Consider the following 24,983-nt stretch of genomic DNA (forward strand, 5'->3'; position numbering starts at 1 on the left):
CTGGGTAGGCTATTGTCTTTCAACAAAGGTTCTGGTAGGATTATCAGTATGATTTCAACAACTCCAGTGTTTCCACTGCAGGTAGACTGTCCACAGGTAATGAGGCTAAATGAAGAGACTGTTGGAGATGAAATTGATGACCACTGTCAAATTGGAGCTGCTGTTAGTGATCGTTGCACTAGGTATGAAAAGCTGTGTTTCTGAATCCACATGAGAGGTGGAGATCGACATGTGGGAAGGTGACTGACTTGAGGAGGGCCATGTGAATTGGATTTGGGAATAGGTGTTCATTGTGGAGGAAAGAGCAAAAGTTGTCCCTGCCGTGAGTTCAGATCATGAAAATATCAGTGAATCTGAACCAGGCAAGGGCTGTAGGTTTTTATTGGATAGGGTTCTTCCAGATTTCCCTTAAGTTGGAATAGGATGATTCCTTGTGGCTATCCATGGCAGTACCACAGATTTGTTCATAGATTTGGCCATTGAAAGTGAAATAATTGTGGGTCAAGATATAGTTCGCTAAGAGGACTAGGAAATCCTGGGTTTAATATAAGGATGTTAGGAAAGGTAGTGTTCGGTGGCCACTAGGGCACAGTGAACTTCAGTGTATAAGGACGTCGCAACCACAGTGACCAACAAGGAATAGGGTAATTTTGTTTTGTCTGGAGCCTCAGTCATGGTAATTTGTTTTTTTTGAGTGATGCTGTCATTTGACAGTAATAATTTTTGTTATACAATTCAGATTTTGGCCTTAAGCCATTTACAAATACAAAAACTTCATTTATATGTAAAGACACCAGACTGGTACTGAGTTTTTGTATCAGAAAATAGTCTAAGGCTGAAATCTGGATTGTATAATATTGAAATAAAAATTAGCAGCAGCATTAATAGAAAAATAATCTGGTGGTAACATGTCAGGAATTGTGATGTGGTGGTGTCTAGGAAGAGTTTTGATTGAGAGATTGAGGTTTTGGACAATAGCTCAGAGGTGTAGGTCATCAAAGGAAGACGTTCATTCTGTGGGCAGTTTGAGGAGCATGAAAAAGGGAGGAGTGTGGGGGTTACAGGTGTGAAGAGATGGATTTATTCGTGTCTGATTTTTATGGTAGACCTAAGACGTAGAGGAGCTGCTGGGGCTCATTGGACTTCCGGGATGGGTAACGATTGTAAGGTTTGTATACAAATGCATCAAAGGTGGCACAGACCCTCAGCCACACAGTCACTATGATGCATTACAACGGTAGTGGAGGATAATGTCTGAATTGGTTTTTCAGGTTGTAGATAGCTGTGTATTCCATATGAGTGTTGTTGGACTCAATGAGGATGGATTCAGCAAAGGAAATTGAGGCCAAATTAGAAGGAAGAAATTGTGGAAAGATTACTGGGTGGGAGGTTCTGTGTGTCTGTCTGTGTGTGTCTGTCTGTGTGTGTCTGTCTGTGTGTGTCTGTCTGTGTGTGTCTGTCTGTGTGTGTCTGTCTGTGTGTGTCTGTCTGTGTGTGTCTGTCTGTGTGTGTGTCTGTCTGTGTGTGTGTCTGTCTGTGTGTGTGTGTCTGTCTGTGTGTGTGTGTCTGTCTGTGTGTGTGTGTCTGTCTGTGTGTGTGTGTCTGTCTGTGTGTGTGTGTCTGTGTGTGTGTGTGTGTCTGTGTGTGTGTGTGTGTCTGTGTGTGTGTGTGTGTCTGTGTGTGTGTGTGTCTGTGTGTGTGTGTGTCTGTGTGTGTGTGTGTGTCTGTGTGTGTGTGTGTGTCTGTGTGTGTGTGTGTGTCTGTCTGTGTGTGTGTGTGTGTCTGTCTGTGTGTGTGTGTGTGTGTGTGTCTGTGTGTGTGTGTGTGTGTGTGTGTCTGTGTGTGTGTGTGTGTCTGTGTGTGTGTGTGTGTGTGTGTCTGTGTGTGTGTGTGTGTGTGTGTGTCTGTGTGTGTGTGTGTCTGTGTGTCTGTGTGTGTGTGTGTGTGTGTCTGTGTGTGTGTGTGTGTGTGTCTGTGTGTGTGTGTGTGTGTGTGTGTGTGTGTCTGTGTGTGTGTGTGTGTGTGTGTCTGTGTGTGTGTGTGTGTGTGTGTGTGTGTGTGTGTCTGTGTGTGTGTGTGTGTGTGTGTGTGTCTGTGTGTCTGTGTGTGTGTGTGTGTGTGTGTGTGTGTGTGTGTCTGTGTGTGTGTGTGTGTGTGTGTGTGTGTGTGTGTGTGTGTGTGTCTGTGTGTGTGTGTCTGTGTGTCTGTGTGTGTGTGTGTCTGTGTGTGTGTGTGAGGGGGGGGTTGGTGTCAGGAGGGGGTGTGGTGAAGAAATGTTTCTCCTGCAGTGAAAGGGTAAAGGAAAGGAGACCCTTATAAAAGTCAAGTCCAGTTACAGTTGAACTCGGGTTTGGGGTGTAAAGCTGTGGTGTTTAAGAAAGTATTGCAATCCCTGCAGGGGCCAGAGTTTTGACAGAAAGAATGCCATCAGTGTTACAAGATGTGAGTTCGGGAGCAGTGTGTTTCGTGGAAAGTGAGTAAGTTTTTGGTGTGTTGAGGGTGGAGTAAGTCAGCAAGGCATGGTCAGGCAGCTTAGGTTTCTGAGGTGGGGAGAGGGAGGGCTGCATAGATTATAGTGGTAGGCCCTCATGGTTGTAGGTAATCCCTTGCAGACATCGGACTGATTGCATTTTGGAAGTTGCAGTCAGAGTAAAAGGATTCTGTGAAAGTGGTAGAGGTGTAAAGTATGGTTTGAGCTTAGATTGTATGATCGTGAAGGACCAGATAGGTGAGGTTGAGAAAGTAATGGATTTGGAAAAGGTTCTTGTGGTAGAATGTGACAGCCTGATATACAATTTTAATATTAAGCCCATTATGTGATATACTGTGTGTCAGGGAGGATTTGAGAAACTTTGTGCATGTTAAGTGTTCTGCAAAGGCAACAGATCGTTTTCGTAATTGGCGAAGGTAAAATTAGCAGGGATTCATGGTTGGATATGTAAAATACGGCTATTTTCACATGTGACAGCACAAAAGTGTTACTTGTATCTATGCTCCAGACGTCAGGCCGCTGTAGGTGTCTTCATTATTTTACGTATTTCTCCTTGTAGCACTTTCCATTAATGTTAAACATTTAGCATATAGAAATACTACGAACTAGGTAACATAATTTTTCATTGACTCTGGCAAACTTTACTCTTTTTAAGCTATATATAGTCTAAACTTCGCACCACATGTATAACAGTGGAGCTGGTAGCGCCACTATGAGGAGGCAAATCAGGTTTATTTTAAATATACGCTAGAACGGTTTTGAACATTAGGTACCATTTCAGATTGGACATCGTGATTAGTCAAGAATGCATTTAAAATGACATAAACACTATTGTTATCAACACTTCGCAGAGTTTGAATGAGGTTGTGTAACAGGGCAATGAGGAACTAGATGTCCCTTTAGCGATATTCCAGAAAGGATTGGCAGAAATGTAGCCACTGTAAAAGATGACTGGCAGCCGTGGTCAAGGGAATGTATGGTGGCAAGAAGACCGGGCTACCACTACAGAGAGGAAGACAAGGGTAGTTTGAAGAGTTCTTGGAATCACCACGAGAGGTCAGTGCTAGTTAATCACGTGATAATCATTGGACTGTTGGTTGCAAACAAGTGCCACGTCAGCTCTTTTGGAAGAGAGCTGTGGCAGTTAGTGGCTCTGTTGTTCCCGCATAGTGATTTGCAAAGAGGAAAAAATCGAGATTTGAGCAGTGATTAAGTGCTTTGTGAAGAAAGGTATTAAAACAAAGGACATTCATGCCGATTTCCTGAATACACTGGGGAATCTGCTCCTTCATATTTGACTGTTGGCAAGTGGACAAATGTATTTACATTTGGTCGGGAGAGCTCGGATTATGATCAGTGCAGTAGCTGGCCAAGATGTCACTACTCCAGAAATAATTGCAAAAGTGCACAAAATGGTCGTGGAATATCACCGATTCAAAGTGAGTGAAATTGTTCACGCTTGCCAGATGTCTGAAAGGGTAGATCATATTTTAACCGAAGAATTAGAAATGAAAAAAGTATCTGCAAGATGGGTGCTACTACTGTTGATGCTGAATCAAAAACGCATGAAATAAGCATATCGGAACAATGTTTGGCCCGTTTTAGGAGAAACGAAAAATATTTTTTGCGGTGGTTTGTGCCTACAGATGAATCTTGGTTGCACTACTATACCCCAGAGACAAAATAGTCAAAGCAGTGGAAATGTGCCGATTCTCCGCCACCAAAGAAATCTGACAGTTCCTCCAGTGGGGAAGGTCGTAGCATCAGTGTTCTGGGATGCGAAGGGGATTCTGTTTGTAGATTATCTCCCCACCAGGCAAACAATTACAGGAGAAAACTGTGCTAACCTCCTGAACAAATTTCAACAAAAGATAAGCGAAGAAGGCCAGGTTTGTGAGGAAGAAAGTCGTGTCCCATCAAGACATTGCTCACCCACACACATGCCATCGCTGTGGCAAAATTACCCGAACTAAGGTGTGAATGGTTGCTACACCCTCCTTATTCACCTGATACGGCTTTGTCAGACTTCCATCTCTTCCCAAAACTGAAAATTTTTCTTGAGTGAAGATTCACTTCAAACGAAGAATTGATGGCTGGAGTTGACAACTATTTTGCAGGCCTGAAGGAAACCCATTTTTGAGATGGGATCAAAGCACTGGAACAACATTGGACCAAGTGCATTAATCTAAAAGAGACTACATAGAACAATAAAAAAAATCAATGCTATAAGTACTTTCTCTTTCGTTCAGAGAACTTTCCAAACCATCCTCATATTCGGTGTATGACTGTGGTGCATTGTAATGCATCTGGAGCAGCAATTTTAGCAGCAGTTGACACTACAGTAACACAATTAACTCCCATTGTCAACAATTTTTCATAATATGTCTGATAACGACATACACGTAGCAGCATAAGAGTGGATCTGTCAAACTGCCGTCACGTCGTAACTGACATTTAATTTCGACATCTTGACACTATTTATGGTCTTAATAAAACAGTCCACTAGTGCGCAATATGGATGTAACATCTAGACATACATGAAAATGGCGATTAAGCTGAAAGACTGTCATAAATAAAGATTACTCAGTATAAGCAGCTATTTGATGTATCTACTATAACAATCTTGAAAATTGGTTATTTAAAGGACACCTCCAAGCCAGAGGCCCTGCAGCGTGCATTCCACTGACCCCAAGCCTTTTTAGGCTTCAGTGGTGTCAAGTGAGAGGAGCTCCAGTGGCATCAAGTGATAGCTCTTTGGAGGGCTGTTGGAAATCTGTTTTCCATTCTGATGAAAGCTGGTTCTGCCTCAGTGCCAGTGTTGGCTGTCTGATGGTTATACACACTGGAGCTGTGGTCTAGGGTGCAATTTTGTATGACAGCACAAGCACTGTGGTGGTTATTCCACTCAAGCTTAGTGCAAATTCGTATGTCAGTTTGTGGCATTCTGAACAGCAATTGAGTTGGTGCTTTTCCATTAGTATGATACTTGTCCACATACTGCTGTTGTAAAAAAATATCCTCTACAGTGTGTCGACATGTGCCCTGGGCTGCTCGATCACCCTGTCTGTCTCCAATACAGAACATTGGCACGTATCGGAAAACTACTCCAGCGTCATACACAGGGTGTATACGCCCATGGACAACTGGGAAAAACACGGGAGTTTTTCACTTTAGTTTTCAGTTACACTTTTGTTATTTTGACTGGTAAAAACGTATATTCAACAAAGAATTTTACTGTATGCTGCTTCTGCAGAATAATACTGCAGCAATAAAATATGAACGAGAGAGAGAGAGAGAGAGAGAGAGAGAGAGAGAGAGAGAGAGAGAGAGAGAGAGAGAGATAAGTTGCAAAGGAAATACACAGTTTACAACAAAACATCATGCACACACATGCGTTTGCCAACAGCAAAATGTGTCAAAGGCCTTAGGATGGAGACTATACAACACTTCATAACAACAGACTGCTTACGATGAGTGTGAAGTCACAATTTTTTAATTAGGTTCGTTTGAGCAGTTGCCAGCGGACTTGTGCACATGCGCAGTTCAGTCGCATATGAGCAGTATTTTCTCCTGCTTCTGGCTACTTGAAGCCAGATGCTAAACGGAAAAATTTGTCTGGCCCACCCAAGCTCCCTGACTTGCGCATGTGCAGAGCAGTCTGGGGAGTCTTCATGTGACCCACATTTAGGTTCAGTGGTTTTGCTGTTTCCTCTTCATTTACAGCTCCCACGGCAAATGAAAACAAAACTTATTTCTTTGGCCGGGAGCGATCAAGTGAATTAAAATACACTCCTGGAAATGGAAAAAAGAACACATTGACACCGGTGTGTCAGACCCACCATACTTGCTCCGGACACTGCGAGAGGGCTGTACAAACAATGATCACACGCACGGCACAGCGGACACACCAGGAACCGCGGTGTTGGCCGTCGAATGGCGCTAGCTGCGCAGCATTTGTGCACCGCCGCCGTCAGTGTCAGCCAGTTTGCCGTGGCATACGGAGCTCCATCGCAGTCTTTAACACTGGTAGCATGCCGCGACAGCGTGGACGTGAACCGTATGTGCAGTTGACGGACTTTGAGCGAGGGCGTACAGTGGGCATGCGGGAGGCCGGGTGGACGTACCGCCGAATTGCTCAACACGTGGGGCGTGAGGTCTCCACAGTACATCGATGTTGTCGCCAGTGGTCGGCGGAAGGTGCACGTGCCCGTCGACCTGGGACCGGACCGCAGCGACGCACGGATGCACGCCAAGACCGTAGGATCCTACGCAGTGCCGTAGGGGACCGCACCGCCACTTCCCAGCAAATTAGGGACACTGTTGCTCCTGGGGTATCGGCGAGGACCATTCGCAACCGTCTCCATGAAGCTGGGCTACGGTCCCGCACACCGTTAGGCCGTCTTCCGCTCACGCCCCAACATCGTGCAGCCCGCCTCCAGTGGTGTCGCGACAGGCGTGAATGGAGGGACGAATGGAGACGTGTCGTCTTCAGCGATGAGAGTCGCTTCTGCCTTGGTGCCAATGATGGTCGTATGCGTGTTTGGCGCCGTGCAGGTGAGCGCCACAATCAGGACTGCATACGACCGAGGCACACAGGGCCAACACCCGGCATCATGGTGTGGGGAGCGATCTCCTACACTGGCCGTACACCACTGGTGATCGTCGAGGGGACACTGAATAGTGCACGGTACATCCAAACCGTCATCGAACCCATCGTTCTACCATTCCTAGAACGGCAAGGGAACTTGCTGTTCCAACAGGACAATGCATGTCCGCATGTATCCCGTGCCACCCAACGTGCTCTAGAAGGTGTAAGTCAACTATCCTGGCCAGCAAGATCTCCGGATCTGTCCCCCATTGAGCATGTTTGGGACTGGATGAAGCGTCGTCTCACGCGGTCTGCACGTCCAGCACGAACGCTGGTCCAACTGAGGTGCCAGGTGGAAATGGCATGGCAAGCCGTTCCACAGGACTACATCCAGCATCTCTACGATTGTCTCCATGGGAGAATAGCAGCCTGCATTGCTGCGAAAGGTGGATATACACTGTACTAGTGCCGACATTGTGCATGCTCTGTTGCCTGTGTCTATGTGCCTGTGATTCTGTCAGTGTGATCATGTGATGTATCTGACCCCAGGAATATGTCAATAAAGTTTCCCCTTCCTGGGACAATGAATTCACGGAGTTCTTATTTCAATTTCCAGGACTGTACATTCAAATAATTTTGGAAGGCTTTAATACATTATTAGTTAGTTTTCTGTTTTTTTTTTCCCACGTTTTTGGCAGTCAAGCAATAATCTTGCAAAACAATGAAGTTATTTTTGTTGACATGCTAAAGAATTTTGGTTTTTCTTAGTCTTTTCCGCTGAGGCCTTCATTTCATTTGAAATGAAGCGTTTCGTTCCACAATATAGGCGACTTCCAACTGTTCGCTGAATTCATGTTCTGGCACGTATGGCATTATGCCACAATAAAGATCCAAAAATGACAGTACAGTAATGGTACTCAAAGAAAATTTACATCCTGAAAACTACGAATTACAAATTTGAGTATGGTTTACGAAATTCCGATGCTCTTGGAGTATCCACTGATGTCCTGTTTCGTTTACGATGTAATGTAAGATCTCTTGGTGATTTATACGTACGAACATAAAGGCTTCCTAGGCCATCATAGCTGTGCAAGCGAAGCAACGCCTGTTTTCTGGCACTCTTACAGCTGCTGAAGTGAACCTATTTCTAATAGGTCTCGGGGAAAATACTGCAAATGGTGATTTGAAGAGTTGCTTCCAAAGTAAATTTCTTTTTATGCTTGATGAATTAAGTTACTTGTGAGAATGTGCGTTGAATTTTTAAATCACTGAGCTTTTAACTGTCATTTAAAACTTTAATACTTAGAGGACTGGCCACTTAAATTTAGAGCCCTGAAGACCAGACATTTGTCATTAATAAATGTACTGACATATTTTTGCCATGTGTCTTAAAGTGTAACACATGCAAAAAAGACAAATGTTATGTGTGAAAGCTTAGTTTTTCTTGTAGTGTCACTGTATCTATTAATTTAAACCTTTAACTTTCATTTTTGTGTGTTCACGCAGCTAATGTGCTAGTGGCTGACTACATCACGTGTCCTATGCTCTGAATATCTGCTGTCATCAGCTGGCGAGATCACGTGACATGAGCTATGATTGGCTTAGATAAGGAGTAGCAATCTCTATTTCAAATGCTTTGGAAACACGTTGTCTGGTGGAATTAGAATTAACATACAGCATATCATAATGCACAAATATGTAGCGTACGTACATGGTGCTGCACATCAAAGATATACAAAGACTTTTTTGTCTCTGGGTGTCATTCTCTAAAGTAACGGCGGTAAGTTCTGTGCCAATGTATAAAACATTGATTCTAGGGGTTTATAAGTTTTACAGTTAGTGCAAAAGTATACTGTCACTTAACACATAGGATTTGTATTTTCACCCAGAAAAAGTATTTTTTTAACTCGCCATATAGTGGAGATGCTGAGTCACGATAGTCACAACAAAAAGATTCACACAATTAAAACTTTCGGCCGTTAAGGCCTTCATCAGCAGTACACACACACACACACACACACACACACACACACACACACACACACACTGCTGACTAAGGCCTTAATGGCTGAAAGCTTTAATTGTGTGAATCTTTTTGTTGTGCCTATCGCGACTTGGTATCTCCGCTATATGGTGAGTAGCAACTTTCCTTCTCTGGTATTGTTACATTCCATCCTGTATTTCTCCATTGTTTGATTTATTTTTAACTCGGAAATTCAGGAAAGACCTGAATTTTTTGCTTGTCCACGTGTACACCCTGAAACGCTACCAACAGTAACGATCATTGTATTTACCTACGAAGTGCAACACACATGGAACTCCATCTCACAAACTGACATCCAGCATCTGTATAACACAATGTATGCTTGCATTCAACATTTTGCCAGTTACACCAGTTATTAATATACCATCATTTAACGTTCGCAATTGCTTATCTCGCACATATTTTAACCTGTGATCTTAACAATGTTAAATCACTTAAAAATGTTACCTTGACAAATTTGTTCCTGAAATTTCATTACTGTACATTTTTGTGGTGTTGCAGTTTTCCTTCTCGTTTTCCACAATTTACCGTATGCATTTGTCAGTTGGTTTTCTTGTTGCATAACCAATATGTAGAAAAAAGTACGGCTGTGAGGGATGATAAAAGAAGTGGGTGCAGAAGTCTTCCTACGACTTCCTTGTGCAAGAAAACACTGAACAACTTAGTGTTTCTCTCGATGGTACAGCAGTGAAAAGAGTGAAGAGATTTCATCCATTAATGCTTCAGAGAGAGACATGACAAAATGTGCAGGGCATTTGTAATAAGAACAACGCTTTTGCACCTGCATACGTGATGTTCATTCTTTACTGCACAATCGTTTACTGTAAGAGTCACGGTACTCTTACAGTGAGTTTATGTAATTGGAGTCCAGGCTTACAATTCAAGATATGACGCTTGTTTCAAACATACTATCCTGATTATGGTGTTACTCGCAGGTAATATGCCAAATATTTCAGGAAACATTTAACTCTGTCATTCAGTCCAGCACTAGTTGTCACACGCATGAAATGTAAAGAAGTCAAAAATCGAGTCCCATGTTGGCTGATTGGTCCTACTGCTTCAGTAGCTGCTGTGGAACTTGTTACACAAAGCACAGAGCTGGTAAGTTCTGAAAGAGCGGGAAAATTACTGAAGAAGAGTGCAAATGTAGTGATTCAGTTCTTGGTATTGGCTTTTGCATGCAAAACGTGTCTCTGCCAAAACTGTGTAAACAGGATGTAATTTGTCTTCGGCATCTATGGTTAAATGTATTTTGATTTTATAATAGGAAGAAAGAGTCTGTAATGCTTGTAAATCGTGAAGGCTTTGCAAGGAAAGGAGTGTATGAAGTACACTCCTTCCCGTTTGATTTTATAAAGGAATATGTCCCAGAAAATGTCAGAGCTCAGTTTGTTTTGTGATAGTTGCATTGTGCAAAATAGGAATGTCTGTAAAATTAGAATGTCTAAATCTTTGGTGGACACTAAACATTGTGTTACGGTGGAGTTTTTCTCCTATTTCTGGACGTTCATATAAATATGCAATAGAAAATTTCCCATGATGAAACGGGTAACCAGAAGAGCTGATTGGTGTAAGAGAAGTTGTGAAATGATTGCCAATGCTTCCAAAAATCCAAGTTCTCCGTAAAGCTAATGGCCAACACGACAGGAATGTCGAATGAACCAAAATCCGGACATTTTCCAGAAAGTCCGGTTTTAGCCATGTTCCTCTATGCGCCTTGAACGTAGTAGGTTACTGTTGTGTATTGTGATTACGTAAGAGAATGACACAAGCATACATTCTGTAATTTTGGAAGTGTCTGTTGTTTTTAATGTTTAAGAGACTTGCACTGAGCCAATGGCTATTAAATGAACATAATGCAATGTTTACTTCAAAGTATTCTGCACTTGTGAAGATATTTTTATGATGATTTAATGAAATGACTTGTACATCATGCTGCTACTGCTGATGATCAGTGAAACCATTTTGTATGTATTTTTATAGTTAAAGCACTGTGAAGAATCTGCGAGTAAAGAAAGAAGTTGAAGCGTTACTAAAACACACAAGCTGAACTTGCTTATGAATTGCTTTCTCAAGAAAAGGACGTTTTCCAATGTTCAGGATTTTTTTTTCCTCAGATTGCAAAACTTAGCAACTGTAGTAATTGCAAAAATAAGACATTTGGAAAACTGATCCTGTTACATTGCTCATACTTAGCTGCTGTATGTTTACCTTTGTTCCTGCAAACTTAATCTTAAGGAGTAAAGTCCCTACAAATAAGTTTGTATCCGTTGTTTTTTTCCCTCTTCATCATCAACAGCTGCCCCTGCAGAAATGTTTCGTAGAAGTGCCGGAAAAGATCACCAACCAAGTTACTTGCAGATTCAAATTCCACCATTAGCAAGGTTTTCCAAATTAACAACTGACTTGCCATTCCTCTTCGTTCAAAAACATTGCAAAGCAACAACCATTAATCAAATGATGTGGCTTTGTCTTTGGCTTACTGCAGATAATTATCCGCCGTTCTCCATATGATTTGAGACTTAAATTTGTCATCAAATTTCTTTAGAGTTAATTGAGCTCCTTTTTTAGAGCACACCTGTGCTGTATTCTTCTCTTTATGTACGACCATTTCAGAATATTTCTCGTAAGTCCATCTGTTGGAATTCGTTAGACTACTAAAATTCTAAATTTCTGATTAACATAAGTTTTCTATCGAACAATGAGATTTGTCTGCCTTAGCAAAAGCACTTCAGTTTTTATTTTACAAGCAAATGACATGTCCTAAATTAACAGGGTTCTGGACTCCCAACATATAATTTTTATATAGATGTGGTCATTCTTTACATATGGTTATCAGTTTATTTGTAATGATGATTTATGTGATGAACTACTGATAACATGAGTTCTGAATAAGTGCAAGGAAATTAATCACTCAGCAACCACATATCAGCAGCATCAGAGTGAAAGATAGCTCAGAGCTGCCATTTGGGAAAAAAATTAGACACTTGAATTGCAGCCCTCAGTATTTCGTAAGTTTTTATAGAGTTATCACATATACAACTCGGAATTTCTCACTGAACAAACTCTGTTTTTGTTAAATCACTAACAACTACTGGGGTGGTAATAAAGTTGTTTTAACATTTTTAAAGAACTCATTTTATCCCATTTTGGCATGAAAGCATTGTTTATCTGTCAGCAGCACCATCAACCCTAGAAATAATTACATACTGACCTCTACGGTGGTGTCTGTCTGGCAGCTGGAGCTTTTCTGCGTGAGCCAGGTTGATACTCTACTTGCAGAAATGGAACTACCACTACTGAAAACACAACACCATCAAAATTGGTCTACCAAAAACCACTGTCATCCTGTCTTTATTTCACTATACGATGACTGTTATTCATGAACTGCCTTAAAGAAGACCACTTTCTTGCAGCACTCTTAAATTGCGAACTTTTCCGTTATATGTTTCACAACAAGCAATTAGGGTGTGACACCAAAGGCAATACAACACTCAGTTTTTATTGCTGTCTGTTTGTCGTCAGAGTATCATTTTAATCTCGCTTATACTGATGGTTCCAAAAGTTTTGTGCTTTTTCCATGTAGACGACAGGAATTGAGAACAATGCTCTCTACCAAAATTATGTGGTATTTATACTGCAGAGATAATAACCATACATACAGCACTACAAAACATAATGGCTATGCAGCAACTTCATGAGAACAATGTTATCCAGATAATCCGTTGGTATCTGCACCCGTGACAAACTTTATGCCCTTTGCAAAGTTCTCCGCTTGGCAGTCCCGTCAGTATTTCAGGTAATGAGTTGGCTGATAAATTAGCAAATGAAGCAATGGGGATGGAAACAATCAAACTAGATATTCGAAGTGCTTACTTAAAGACCCACATTAGTTGCCATGTGGTGAAATGGAAAATCAAACGATAAGATAGTAAAAATACAATAAAGTACTGCACTTGAAACACCACTACAAAGGTCTAGGACACTAGCCACAGCAATTCTTATCTGAAGATTTGAGTTCCATTTGTAATGCCTTGACACGACAAGGGAATTGCAAATGTTAACATTTGCTTTTAAAAGTTGGGTGATAAAACAACTGCCCTCTGATTTTTCAGCTTCAACCAAAATAGTCAAAAGCTTAACCAGCAGCTCATTACCTTAGCAAAGCCTGGCAAGAAGAAAAGCCCTTTGTGATTACATGAAATATGGTTTTAGCTTTCTTTGAAGACTGCAAATTTAGCTACAATCAGAATGCATTAAATGGTCTGTTATACTTAAACAGAATTTTTAGGAAATATTGTACTTGATAATTAAATTAATAAATGTAACTGCAATGAAGCGTGTTCAGTTTGTCATACAAAATGCACTTGTTAAAATGATTGTGAATATTTGACATTAGTATTGAAGTTCATTTCTGAATCTTATTCATAGGGTCTCCTAAACAATATAAATCTTTCCTAGTAAAATAAAATCTAATCTTCTTAATATAATGTAAGCAAGCTTAATTGCCGGTAATAGTATTAATCAACATAGCAATGTATGCACAAATTTTTTGATGTGATAGTACTTGTTATAAAGTATTTTCTCTAAGGCATTATTAAAGGGCAGTCATCATACTGCATTTATCAAAAATATTGGTACAAATTAGTTAAAAAATACTTATAAGCAACTGCTGCTACTTCTAGGATTGATAACTAGCAACTTCTTTATGGGACTACTGAAAGAGCAGTCAGTGTAGGCCTACTGAGTTTTTCGAAAAATTATTATGGTCAAAAATGGTTGAAAAATCACCGCGCTTGGTTTTCCACCAACTATGATACTGTGTAGCACACAACTGGTGGATGATAGAGCGTTATAACTTTTTTGAGTTCTGAGCACACAAAGTATTGATTGTATGACAAGTCTTCCTTGCAGTTTTTCAGTTTTAAGCTGTCTTAACTCTTCTGTATCTCGCACAACAGTCCTCTAATGAAATCCTCCTGAAGCATTGGGTTCAGGCTTTGCACAGATTAATTTTTCTGTCGGGAGCATCTGTGCAGTTTTATGCAGTTTGGAATGGTCTGGGCTAGGACCACTGGAAACTAAACAACCCTCTCCAGTTGCTTAGTATTTCTTTTCAAGCACTTATAATTTCATACTTTCACAGAAATTCTCCTGTCACTATAACCATGTCAGCATTTGATGTCTTGTCATAGTGCAGATGTTTCTGCTGAAAGTTGCTGTAAGATTATATTGGGGCAGGTGGGATGGTTAGAATTTTAATCTAATTATGGTATATCCTTGAATACAAATGAAAGTTGAAGCAGTCTTCCCATAATGGGCGCCACTGATTTGCATTTAGAGATAGCTGTCACATCCAGGAATGTATGAAGTGGAGAAGTATTAAAGAGAAGTTTGCTTACTCCAGCCCACATCATGTTAAAAACAGAATGACAAGAAGGCAGCAGACTAGGTGACAACCATGCTTGCTTGAGAAACAAACAGAATTGGGCCAAATTTGAAATGCTTACTGAGGAAAACTATACAGAAAGAGAAGAGTACGAAAACATAGATAAAAGGAGAGAATAGTTGCGGACAGTTACAGCAGCCATTTAGGGAGGAAAGTGGGGTGCAATTAATGACAAGCGGAAATCAGATCTTGGTGTGAGTGAATATTTAATTAATATCTACAAGTAATTCGCACCGTGTTTTGCACAGCAATGGGTATTTCTGCACTTCCACAATCATTACTTCGCTGTCCAAATGCTCCATAAGACAAAAGACGACAGCTGCAATGACAGTAATGCGATGGCGGTGTAGCAAGCCTCCAAACTGAACAAAAGCAGCTTCTCTACCAATCACTGTCGTACGTGAAACCTGCACACACCGTACCACAAGGCTATTCAGACGCTTCCGCATTGGGCTTCTAAAATCAGTGGCGACATATTGCGCAGACATGTTTATAGTGTGTTCATTTTCCACTACACTATATGAAATATGGTGATTAATAACTAATTTAAAAATGAGACCGAACTCTCATCCCATGAAGAAAGGGTCACAAAACTGCCAAAAGCATCCAGACTGAGACAGAACCCGTACATTAAAAAGTATTTACATCAGTACCAAATTAACACTGCAGTACTCTAGTGTTAAGACGTCTTAAATGCCTCGGATACAGTAATCAAGGAAAGAACGAAAATCACGGAGATTGAAGAAGAATTAAGAAAAAGGGACATGAATGATTAATGAAGAGAGATTGACCAAGACAATCATCACAGTGAAGACTAGTACAGTGAAAGCCTGATGGGTAAAGGAAACCACAGAAGAATACAAGAAGCGAAACATCGCTACAAAAGAAGTGACAGGCAGAACAAAAGAGAGATATCAGAAACCAGCCAGAAATATCAGAAACCAGCCAGAAATATCAGAAACCAGCCAGAAATATCAGAAACCAGCCAGAAATATCAGAAACCAGCCAGAAATATCAGAAACCAGCCAGAAATATCAGAAACCAGCCAGAAATATCAGAAACCAGCCAGAAATATCAGAAACCAGCCAGAAATATCAGAAACCAGCCAGAAATATCAGAAACCAGCCAGAAATATCAGAAACCAGCCAGAAATATCAGAAACCAGCCAGAAATATCAGAAACCAGCCAGAAATATCAGAAACCAGCCAGAAATATCAGAAACCAGCCAGAAATATCAGAAACCAGCCAGAAATATCAGAAACCAGCCAGAAATATCAGAAACCAGCCAGAAATATCAGAAAACATCAAAGAAAACAGGAAAGAAGTGGGTAAGAAAAAAGTTGCATATAATAATTTTTTGGAAGAAAAATTCCATGAAAACAGTTTCAGCACTCTCCGCATTAGGAATTAAGATGATATAAATAACGTCATAAATGTACACGAACAGAAAATGAGAACCACCGGTCGCTGCTATGCGCTTTCATACATCCTGTACAGTCGTTCTTCCTGGAAGGCCGCTTTCCTCAAAACATATCATAAAAACGCAGCAGCGAGTTTTCGTATTTGTATCCAGCGCTAGATGGTGGTATATTCATTTTGCAACGCTTAATCTAGTAATAAAATACGACTAACATTCTCTCTCTCTCTCTCTCTCTCAACTGATCTTCGCAAACCGAAGAAGCATCCAGCTCTGTTTCATAATGAGGTATCAGCTGTGACTTTGTTCGAAGAAACTCGGGACATTGAGAAGAGAAAGAAACTAATAGCAAATGCGCCAGAGCCATTAATCGTGAAACTCAAAACTTTCACCGTTCATGACTTTAGTAATTGTTTTTGTTCTTGTTTTTTAAATTCATATTTGCATAGCAGTGTCAGCGCTGGTTATAATGAACATTCTTTGTTTTTTATTTTTTGCAGGAAGTGCTTCACACCATTTGCTCACCCAGCGGCCAAGTGCTTCGCATTGTGATTTTCAAGAAGAACGGTGTTCAAGCTATGGTGGAATATCCTTTACTGCATGTATTGCTTGCTTTAATGATTAACTACCACACTTAGGTTACGCAATGGATATGGATGGTTTTAAATTGAGCAGGCAGGCGGCCCTCACGTGCACCACACAATAAAAAATTATTTAGAAATAACTGTTGAAGAGAAAAGATGTCCATTGAACTGGTTTCGTGCGGTAACTCAAAACTCTGATAACATAATCATGTAAGTCAAGAGGTTCTCCATGTACTATTAGACAAGCAACGCAATTCTAGGAAGAAAAAAGTTATTTTACTCGAAGTGTAATTATTCAGAAGTAGTACATATGCATAGATCGCTCAAACGATTTTCGATTCCGGATATTCCCGTCTATTTAACGTTGTCAGTGTGATTATACGAAGCGGATCAAGGTTTTTGCTGGTTGTGTATTATCAGTTGTAACTGCAAACTCAGATTAATGTTAGATTACGAGAGCTTTTCCTTTCAATGTTTCTATTGTGTAATGTCATGCGATTTAGCTGTGTATCAAATTTTTTCCATGTCACTTTTAAAACTGAGTATGTTAAGGCTATCGTCGCTACTCTGTGATAAATGTAACCGCTGGTTCCAACGCTCACAACATTTGGCCGGAGACAGCCATACAAATACGTGCTGTCTGTTCTGGGCAGGCATCTGCCATGTTCATGTCTCCTCGTGCCTTCCATGGGAGACGAAATTAAAGGACGGTTACAGTTTGGTAGCTTGTCAGCACTGTCGCAGTTGAGGCTTGTCCGCAATATATAAAGGCGCAAATGTGGAGGATATAGTGAGATGTCCTTGTTGTATATTGGAGATTGAGGTTCCGTTGAACATAACGAGAATTATTGAAAGAAATAGATCAGCATAAGATACTTCTGAATGGCAAACGTCGTAATGTAATACTGTAATAGTTGATAATGAACGATTATGGATCTTGGTAGGTCCGTTGGTGTGTTCAAAATGATTTATTGCGCAGTAAACATGAGATATTCTTCAGTTATTTCACGCGCATAATCAAATTTGGGATAGCCTTACACATAAATGACTGCAATACTACTCCAATGGCCGAAATCAAAGGGTGGCAGCGACAAGAGTACAACACTACCAGGGTAAGTCTTCTGATTCCTACCGAAAAGCGTTTGAATGGATCAGAATAACAGTGATTACAAGAACACACAATTAACGTGCAGCATTGAGTTTGCTTGGCTGTAACGTAATACTTTGATTTTTGCGTTCTTCAACAGCCGTCAAGCACTTCGTGGAAACGATTCACAATAGTGACGCTACCAGCCGCAAGGGACAGCCGCAGCCATCTGTTGTAAACTGCTCCCGAAATATCTTAACGATATCGCAACGTGAAAAGGACAGGTGTGACCAAGGTGATTTCTGATTGGCTGTTAACATAATATGTCCTGCAAACAGCTAGCCATCTCTCACTTTGCTGTTCTGATCTAGGGTGATACTTTAGCTTGATGCTACAAAAAGAAGCGCCGCGTATGCTCTCCGCCTTAACTTGACACTGTCAGCTGAGTGACTTCGTTTTTACAGTACGTCGTACAAATCACTACAAAAAAAAGACCTGAAAAGTGAAGTGACAATTTACCCCAAATAGGTTCAGCCCCTGAATTTCAAGTTAGCTTATATTTAGATAAGTAACAAGCAAAGGTATCACTGAACTTGATGATTGGAGAATCATCACGAAGAGGGTAATGATGTAGGAGAAAGGGGGAGGAGGTGTTGCCTACCTGAGATATAAATGCCTTTCGTGACAGTTGTGAGAGGTAATTGCAAAATAAGGGAAGTATGTTATGTGGGCATTTTTAATGAAGATGTGGAAGTTCTAAATATAGAATTGTACATAATAATGAAATTTACTGTGTTTTGCGTGTTTATTTCCTTAATGCATCACGTTTGACAGCATTGAATCGGCAAAAAGAGCCAAAGAAGCTCTGAATGGTGCCGATATTTATTCAGGTTGCTGCACGTTGAAGATAGATTTTGCGAAGGTAAGTGCTACTTCTGATTTCTTAATGCAGTTTGGTGGAAGGTTGTATTTTACTTGATTAAGCATTACAAAAATATTTGTATGTTTTGAAGTAATGTTCTCTCTGGACTAATTTTTGTTTCAACCTAGAACAACCCAGTGTTAGGTTTATATGATTTTTTTTGGTTGTACCGTTACGCAGTTTTCTGCGTGTATCAAAAAGAACCACCCGACTTAAAAGAATCATAACTGTTACGTTATTTGAGACATGTGCGTGAATAATGTGCTGTTAAAAAGAACACTCTCTAGTTTTACTTGGCTCCTGTAAGTACACTAGACTGTCACTAATCAGGCCCTCAGTAGTCCGGCCTACATCGAAAAACACGTGCACAAATGATTCATCGTGAGCAACAATGCTTACTTAAACAATGCTTACTTAAACAATGCTTACTTAAACAATGCTTACTTAAACAATGCTTACTTAAACAATGCTTACTTAAACAATGCTTACTTAAACAATGCTTACTTAAACAATGCTTACTTAAACAATGCTTACTTAAACAATGCTTACTTAAACAATGCTTACTTAAACAATGCTTACTTAAACAATGCTTCCTATACTGTATTTGAAATTGTAGCTTTCTTTACAGTTCGGAATCATGTCTTTTAAAAGGAAATATGCTACGCTAGACTTCAAGCAGAAACTCGAAATTTTAGACAACTTAATCGAGGTTCTTAGCAGAAAGCCTTTATTGCTGAGGTCAATGTTTGACGAGCAACTACAGGGTGTTTCAAAAATGACCGGTATATTTGAAACGGCAATAAAAACTAAACGAGCAGCGATAGAAATACACCGTTTGTTGCAATATGCTTGGGACAACAGTACATTTTCAGGCGGACAAACTTTCGAAATTACAGTAGTTACAATTTTCAACAACAGATGGCGCTGCAAGTGATGTGAAAGATATAGAAGACAACGCAGTCTGTGGATGCGCCATTCTGTACGTCGTCTTTCTGCTGTAAGCGTGTGCTGTTCACAATGTGCAAGTGTGCTGTAGACAACATGGTTTATTCCTTAGAACAGAGGATTTTTCTGGTGTTGGAATTCCACCGCCTAGAACACAGTGTTGTTGCAACAAGACGAAGTTTTCAACGGAGGTTTAATGTAACCAAAGGACCGAAAAGCGATACAATAAAGGATCTGTTTGAAAAATTTCAACGGACTGGGAACGTGACGGATGAACGTGCTGGAAAGGTAGGGCGACCGCGTACGGCAACCACAGAGGGCAACGCGCAGCTAGTGCAGCAGGTGATCCAACAGCGGCCTCTGGTTTCCGTTCGCCGTGTTGCAGCTGCGGTCCAAATGACGCCAACGTCCACGTATCGTCTCATGCGCCAGAGTTTACACCTCTATCCATACAAAATTCAAACGCGGCAACCACTCAGCGCCGCTACCATTGCTGCACGAGAGACATTCGCTAACGATATAGTGCACAGGATTGATGACGGCGATATGCATGTGGGCAGCATTTGGTTTACTGACGAAGCTTATTTTTACCTGGACGGCTTCGTCAATAAACAGAACTGGCGCATATGGGGAACCGAAAAGCCCCATGTTGCAGTCCCATCGTCCCTGCATCCTCAAAAAGTACTGGTCTGGGCCGCCATTTCTTCCAAAGGAATCATTGGCCCATTTTTCAGATCCGAAACGATTACTGCATCACGCTATCTGGACATTCTTCGTGAATTTGTGGCGGTACAAACTGCCTTAGACGACACTGCGAACACCTCGTGGTTTATGCAAGATGGTGCCCGGCCACATCGCACGGCCGACGTCTTTAATTTCCTGAATGAATATTTCGATGATCGTGTGATTGCTTTGGGCTATCCGAAACATACAGGAGGCGGCGTGGATTGGCCTCCCTATTCGCCAGACATGAACCCCTGTGACTTCTGTGGGGACACTTGAAAGACCAGGTGTACCGCCAGAATCCAGAAACAATTGAACAGCTGAAGCAGTACATCTCATCTGCATGTGAAGCCATTCCGCCAGACACGTTGTCAAAGGTTTCGGGTAATTTCATTCAGAGACTACGCCATATTATTGCTACGCATGGTGGATATGTGGAAAATTTCGTACTATAGTTTCCCAGACCGCAGCGCCATCTGTTGTTGAAAATTGTAACTACTGCAATTTCGAAAGTTTGTCTGCCTGAAAATGTACTGTTGTCCCAAGCATATTGCAACAAACGGTGTATTTCTATCGCTGGTCGTTTAGTTTTTATTGCCGTTTCAAATATACCGGTCATTTTTGAAACACCCTATATATATTCGATAGTACTCAACACAAATGGATAGTGAGTTGTGAAAACGGAAGGTTTTGCGAAAGAATTAGAATGAACTGGACGTAGCTGTTTATAGATGGTTCATACAACAACGCAGTAAACGAAGTCCAACCAATGGCCCGATTATAAAAGAAAAAGCAGCTGCATTTAACAAACAACTTGGCGGTAGTAACGTGTTTGCAGCGAGCGAAGGTTGGCTATCAAACTGGAAATACGAGATGGGATTCGGCAGCTGACAGTCACCAGGAAAAGTCGCTCAGCTAACGATACGGATGCTGAGGAGTTTGAGCAAGATACTGAAGATAATAGAGGAAGATTTAAATGCTGATGCCTTGTATAATGCTGATGAAACTGGACTTTTTTTACAAGATACTTCCTTCAAAAACATTAGCTGCCAAGAACGAGAAGGCAGTTCGTGGTTACAAGCAACGGAAACAGTGCGCAACATTAATAGCGTGTTGTTGTGCAAATGGGAGTCATAAACTACAGCTTATTGTGATGGGAAAATCCACGTTGTTTTAAACACACTTACATAAATACTGTACCTGCACTTAACTAGTGCAGTATTGCGCTCAGAAGAAAGCGTGGGTGGACAAATATTCTCTCGGTTCCATGAAACGTTTGTACGAGCAGTGAGAAAAGAGATAAAGAAGAAAAAGCTTTCGCTGAAAGCTATCCTTACAATTGACAATCCTCCCAGTCATCCTTTAGATGTTTTTCTTAAATCCGATGGTATACCTGCACTCTTATTCCTACCCATTGCTACACCCCCTCATTCAGCCTATGGACCAGGGAATTTTGGAATCAATTAAACGTCGTTACCGGCATTAACTTCCGTCTCCTTGCTGAACGAAAGTGAAAGACTATCGAGACTATGCTGAAGGCGTGGAAAGCAATTAACATAGTGATGTTTTCTAAGCAGCCGAAGCATGGCATAAAGTGGAGAGCACTACCATAATGAAGAGCTGGGCTAGTTTGATCCAGTAGTGAGTGACAGCGATGAGCCAGTCAATTCGGAATTATCAATTACTTTATACACTGACATGTTCCACAACCTTCCAGGAGAAGAAGAAATTGATGATGTTACAAAGTGTCTGAATGAGGAAAACTGTGATACGAACCAAACTTTTAACAGATGAAGAAATAATCAAAAGCATGCAAGGAAGTAATGATGGAAGTAATGAAGATACAGGCGAGGACATGATTATTCCTCACACTACTGGTGCTGAAGCTACTGAGGTCTTCCTGGAATATACAGGGTGATTCAAAAAGAATACCACAACTTTAGGAATTTAAAACTCTGCAACGACAAAAGGCAGAGCTAAGCACTATCTGTCGGCGAATTAAGGGAGCTATAAAGTTTCATTTAGTTGTACATTTGTTCGCTTGAGGCGCTGTTGACTAGGCGTCAGCGTCAGTTGATGCTAAGATGGCGACCGCTCAACAGAAAGCTTTTTGTGTTATTGAGTACGACAGAAGTGAATCGACGACAGTTGTTCAGCGTGCATTTCGAACGAAGTATGCTGTTAAACCTCCTGATAGGTGGTGTATTAAACGTTGGTATAAACAGTTTAAAGAGAATGGGTGTTTGTGCAAAGGGAAAAGTTCTGCTACTGTAACTGGACTACAGTATCTGGAGATGTTAGAGAATTGGCTGTTCCCTCACCTCGAACAAGAAGCACAACAATTCATGTTTCAGCAGGATGGAGCGCCACCACATTGGCACTTATCTGTCCGTAACTACCTGAACGTCAACTACCCGAGGCGATAGATCGGCCGCCAGGCAGCCCGTGACAGAGCACTTCATCACTGGCCTCCAAGAAGCCCTGATCTTACCCCCTGCGATTTTTTCTTATGGGGTTATGTTAAGGATATGGTGTTTCGGCCACCTCTCCCAGCCACCATTGATGATTTGAAACGAGAAATAACAGCAGCTATCCAAACTGTTACGCCTGATATGCTACAGAGAGTGTGGAACAAGTTGGAGTATCGGGTTGATATTGCTCGAGTGTCTGGAGGGGGCCATATTGAACATCTCTGAACTTGTTTTTGAGTGAAAAAAAAAAACCTTTTTAAATACTCTTTGTAATGATGTATAACAGAAGGTTACATTATGTTTCTTTCATTAAATACACATTTTTAAAGTTGTGGTATTCTTTTTGAATCACCCTGTATTATGCAACAACGAGATACATGCAGTACCGATGTATGCTTGTAAAGTGCTTGAGTGATCAAGCATGCCACCGTCGTGTATCATCGTCTTTCATCATCATTTCATAATCGGAAGTGGCCGAAGTGGCGTCAACTAAAAAGGACTTGCAATAGACGGCCGAACTTCCCCGCATGGTGCCTCCCGGCCAACAATGCCATACGATCATTTCATTGAGACGGTTAAAAATTAGGGACATGTTTCATAGTGAGTGATAAGACTATAATTGTTTACAGCAGGGCTTCCCAACCTTTTCAGCTGGTGGAGCCCTAGTCGAAAATCCATGGCGGACCCCTAGTCTGTTCCTAATGCCCCCCCCCCCCCCCCCCCCACCGAAGTATCAACAGTCTTTGGTTTAGAGATGAATGAAAACAACTTGAAGGTCAAAAATCGGGACCCCCGTCTTGTTGCGAAACAGTCGATCAGAGAAGCCACATTCTCCGGCACTAAACTGTGTATGCGTCCTCACTCAACGAACCGCAAAGGCTGCTTGGGAATACGACCTGAAGTAAAAGTACATTTTTTTACACGAAAAAAAGTGATGAATTTGATTTTCACGTTTTTATTCAATAATTTTACTCATTTTACACTATTTGGTGAAGGGTGGCCGCGGACCCCTAAGGGGTCCGCGGACCACACGTTGGGAAGCCCTGGTGTACAGTACACACTCAAGGACTAAGTTTTCTATGAAAATTAATGTATTTTCGGATTTAATAAAGTATATCCTCTTTTTAAAATTCTCTCCTTGGGTTTCATAAAGTAGAGTACACTATATCCCGTGTGTTTTCAAAATAAATAAATAAAAACAAAATAAATTTCAGACACTTAATAAACAGGCACTTCCGCTAATCCGGCATCCACATGTGACAGGAATGGCCGGAGTAGCGAGAGTCTAGTGTAGTAGCACTGGCATCTGGAAGTGCGGGAATTTTTAAATCAAAGGATTACTGAACGATGGATCGGTCGCACTGGACCAAATGATTCCGCTTTACTTCAATGGCCTCCAAGGTCGCTGGATCTGTGTGTAATTATTTCTTGGGGGGGGGGGGGGGAGAGTGTTATAAAAAGCCCTGTTTATGTGCCTCCGTTACCAACAACAATGAATGGAGACATAGCATTCCAGCAGCAGTGGAAGCTGCATCACAAGATATGCTCGCTGCAATGTGGTAACAATTTGAATACACATTGACACATGCCGTGCATCTCAAAGGACGAACTGGTCCTGTACTCGAAAAGATCTTATTTTTTTATAGTGATGTCAGATTTTGAACTAATTGTCACTTCACAGGTAGTGGGCTGGAAGTTACACAAGATGAAAAAAGGGCTGTGCATTGGCTGAGTTGTCATTTGTACTCCCGTGATTCAGGTGAAAAGCTTTACGACGGGATTGTGGCCGCACGACGGGAATAATACTTTGAATGCAGAATTGTATTTGGGGCTAGGCACATGGGCAGTCAATTTCGGGAATCGTTAGGGAATCAGTATTCAGAGATCCAGTGTCAAGAGCGTGCGGAGAATACCGGATTTCACCACTCTGAACGCAATGGCAGATGGCCTTGACTTACCGACAGAGCAGCGGGATTGTTTGGAGTTGTCAGCACTAACAGACAATGTCTGAAGTAACCGCAGAAATCAGTGTGTATGTACGACGAACGTATCCGTTAGGGGAGTGCGGCGAAATTCGGCGTTAATGGACTACGGCAGCAGGCGACCGACGCGAGTGCCTTTGTCAACAGCACGACATCGCTCGCAGCGCCTCTCCTGGGCTCCTGATCACATTATTGGACCCTAGATGACTGTCAAACCGTGACATGGTCATATGAATCCCGATTTCAGTTTGTAAGAGCTAATGGTAGGGTTAGTATGGCG

General features: G+C 41.4%; 1 protein-coding gene across 2 annotated transcripts in view; it reads left to right on the forward strand.

Moving 5' to 3' along the window:
* Window positions 1-24,983, forward strand: part of LOC126191511 (heterogeneous nuclear ribonucleoprotein L) — a 169,290-nt gene that overhangs the window by 54,981 nt on the left and 89,326 nt on the right. For both annotated transcript variants that reach the window (XM_049932405.1, XM_049932406.1), the window contains exons 4-5: window positions 16,490-16,575; window positions 18,486-18,582. In XM_049932405.1, coding sequence (XP_049788362.1) covers window positions 16,490-16,575; window positions 18,486-18,582 — 183 coding nt within the window. The remainder of the gene's footprint in view (window positions 1-16,489; window positions 16,576-18,485; window positions 18,583-24,983) is intronic.

The sequence above is a fragment of the Schistocerca cancellata genome, chromosome 6 (assembly GCF_023864275.1).
Source record: "Schistocerca cancellata isolate TAMUIC-IGC-003103 chromosome 6, iqSchCanc2.1, whole genome shotgun sequence".
Classification (NCBI taxonomy): Eukaryota; Metazoa; Arthropoda; class Insecta; order Orthoptera; family Acrididae; genus Schistocerca; species Schistocerca cancellata.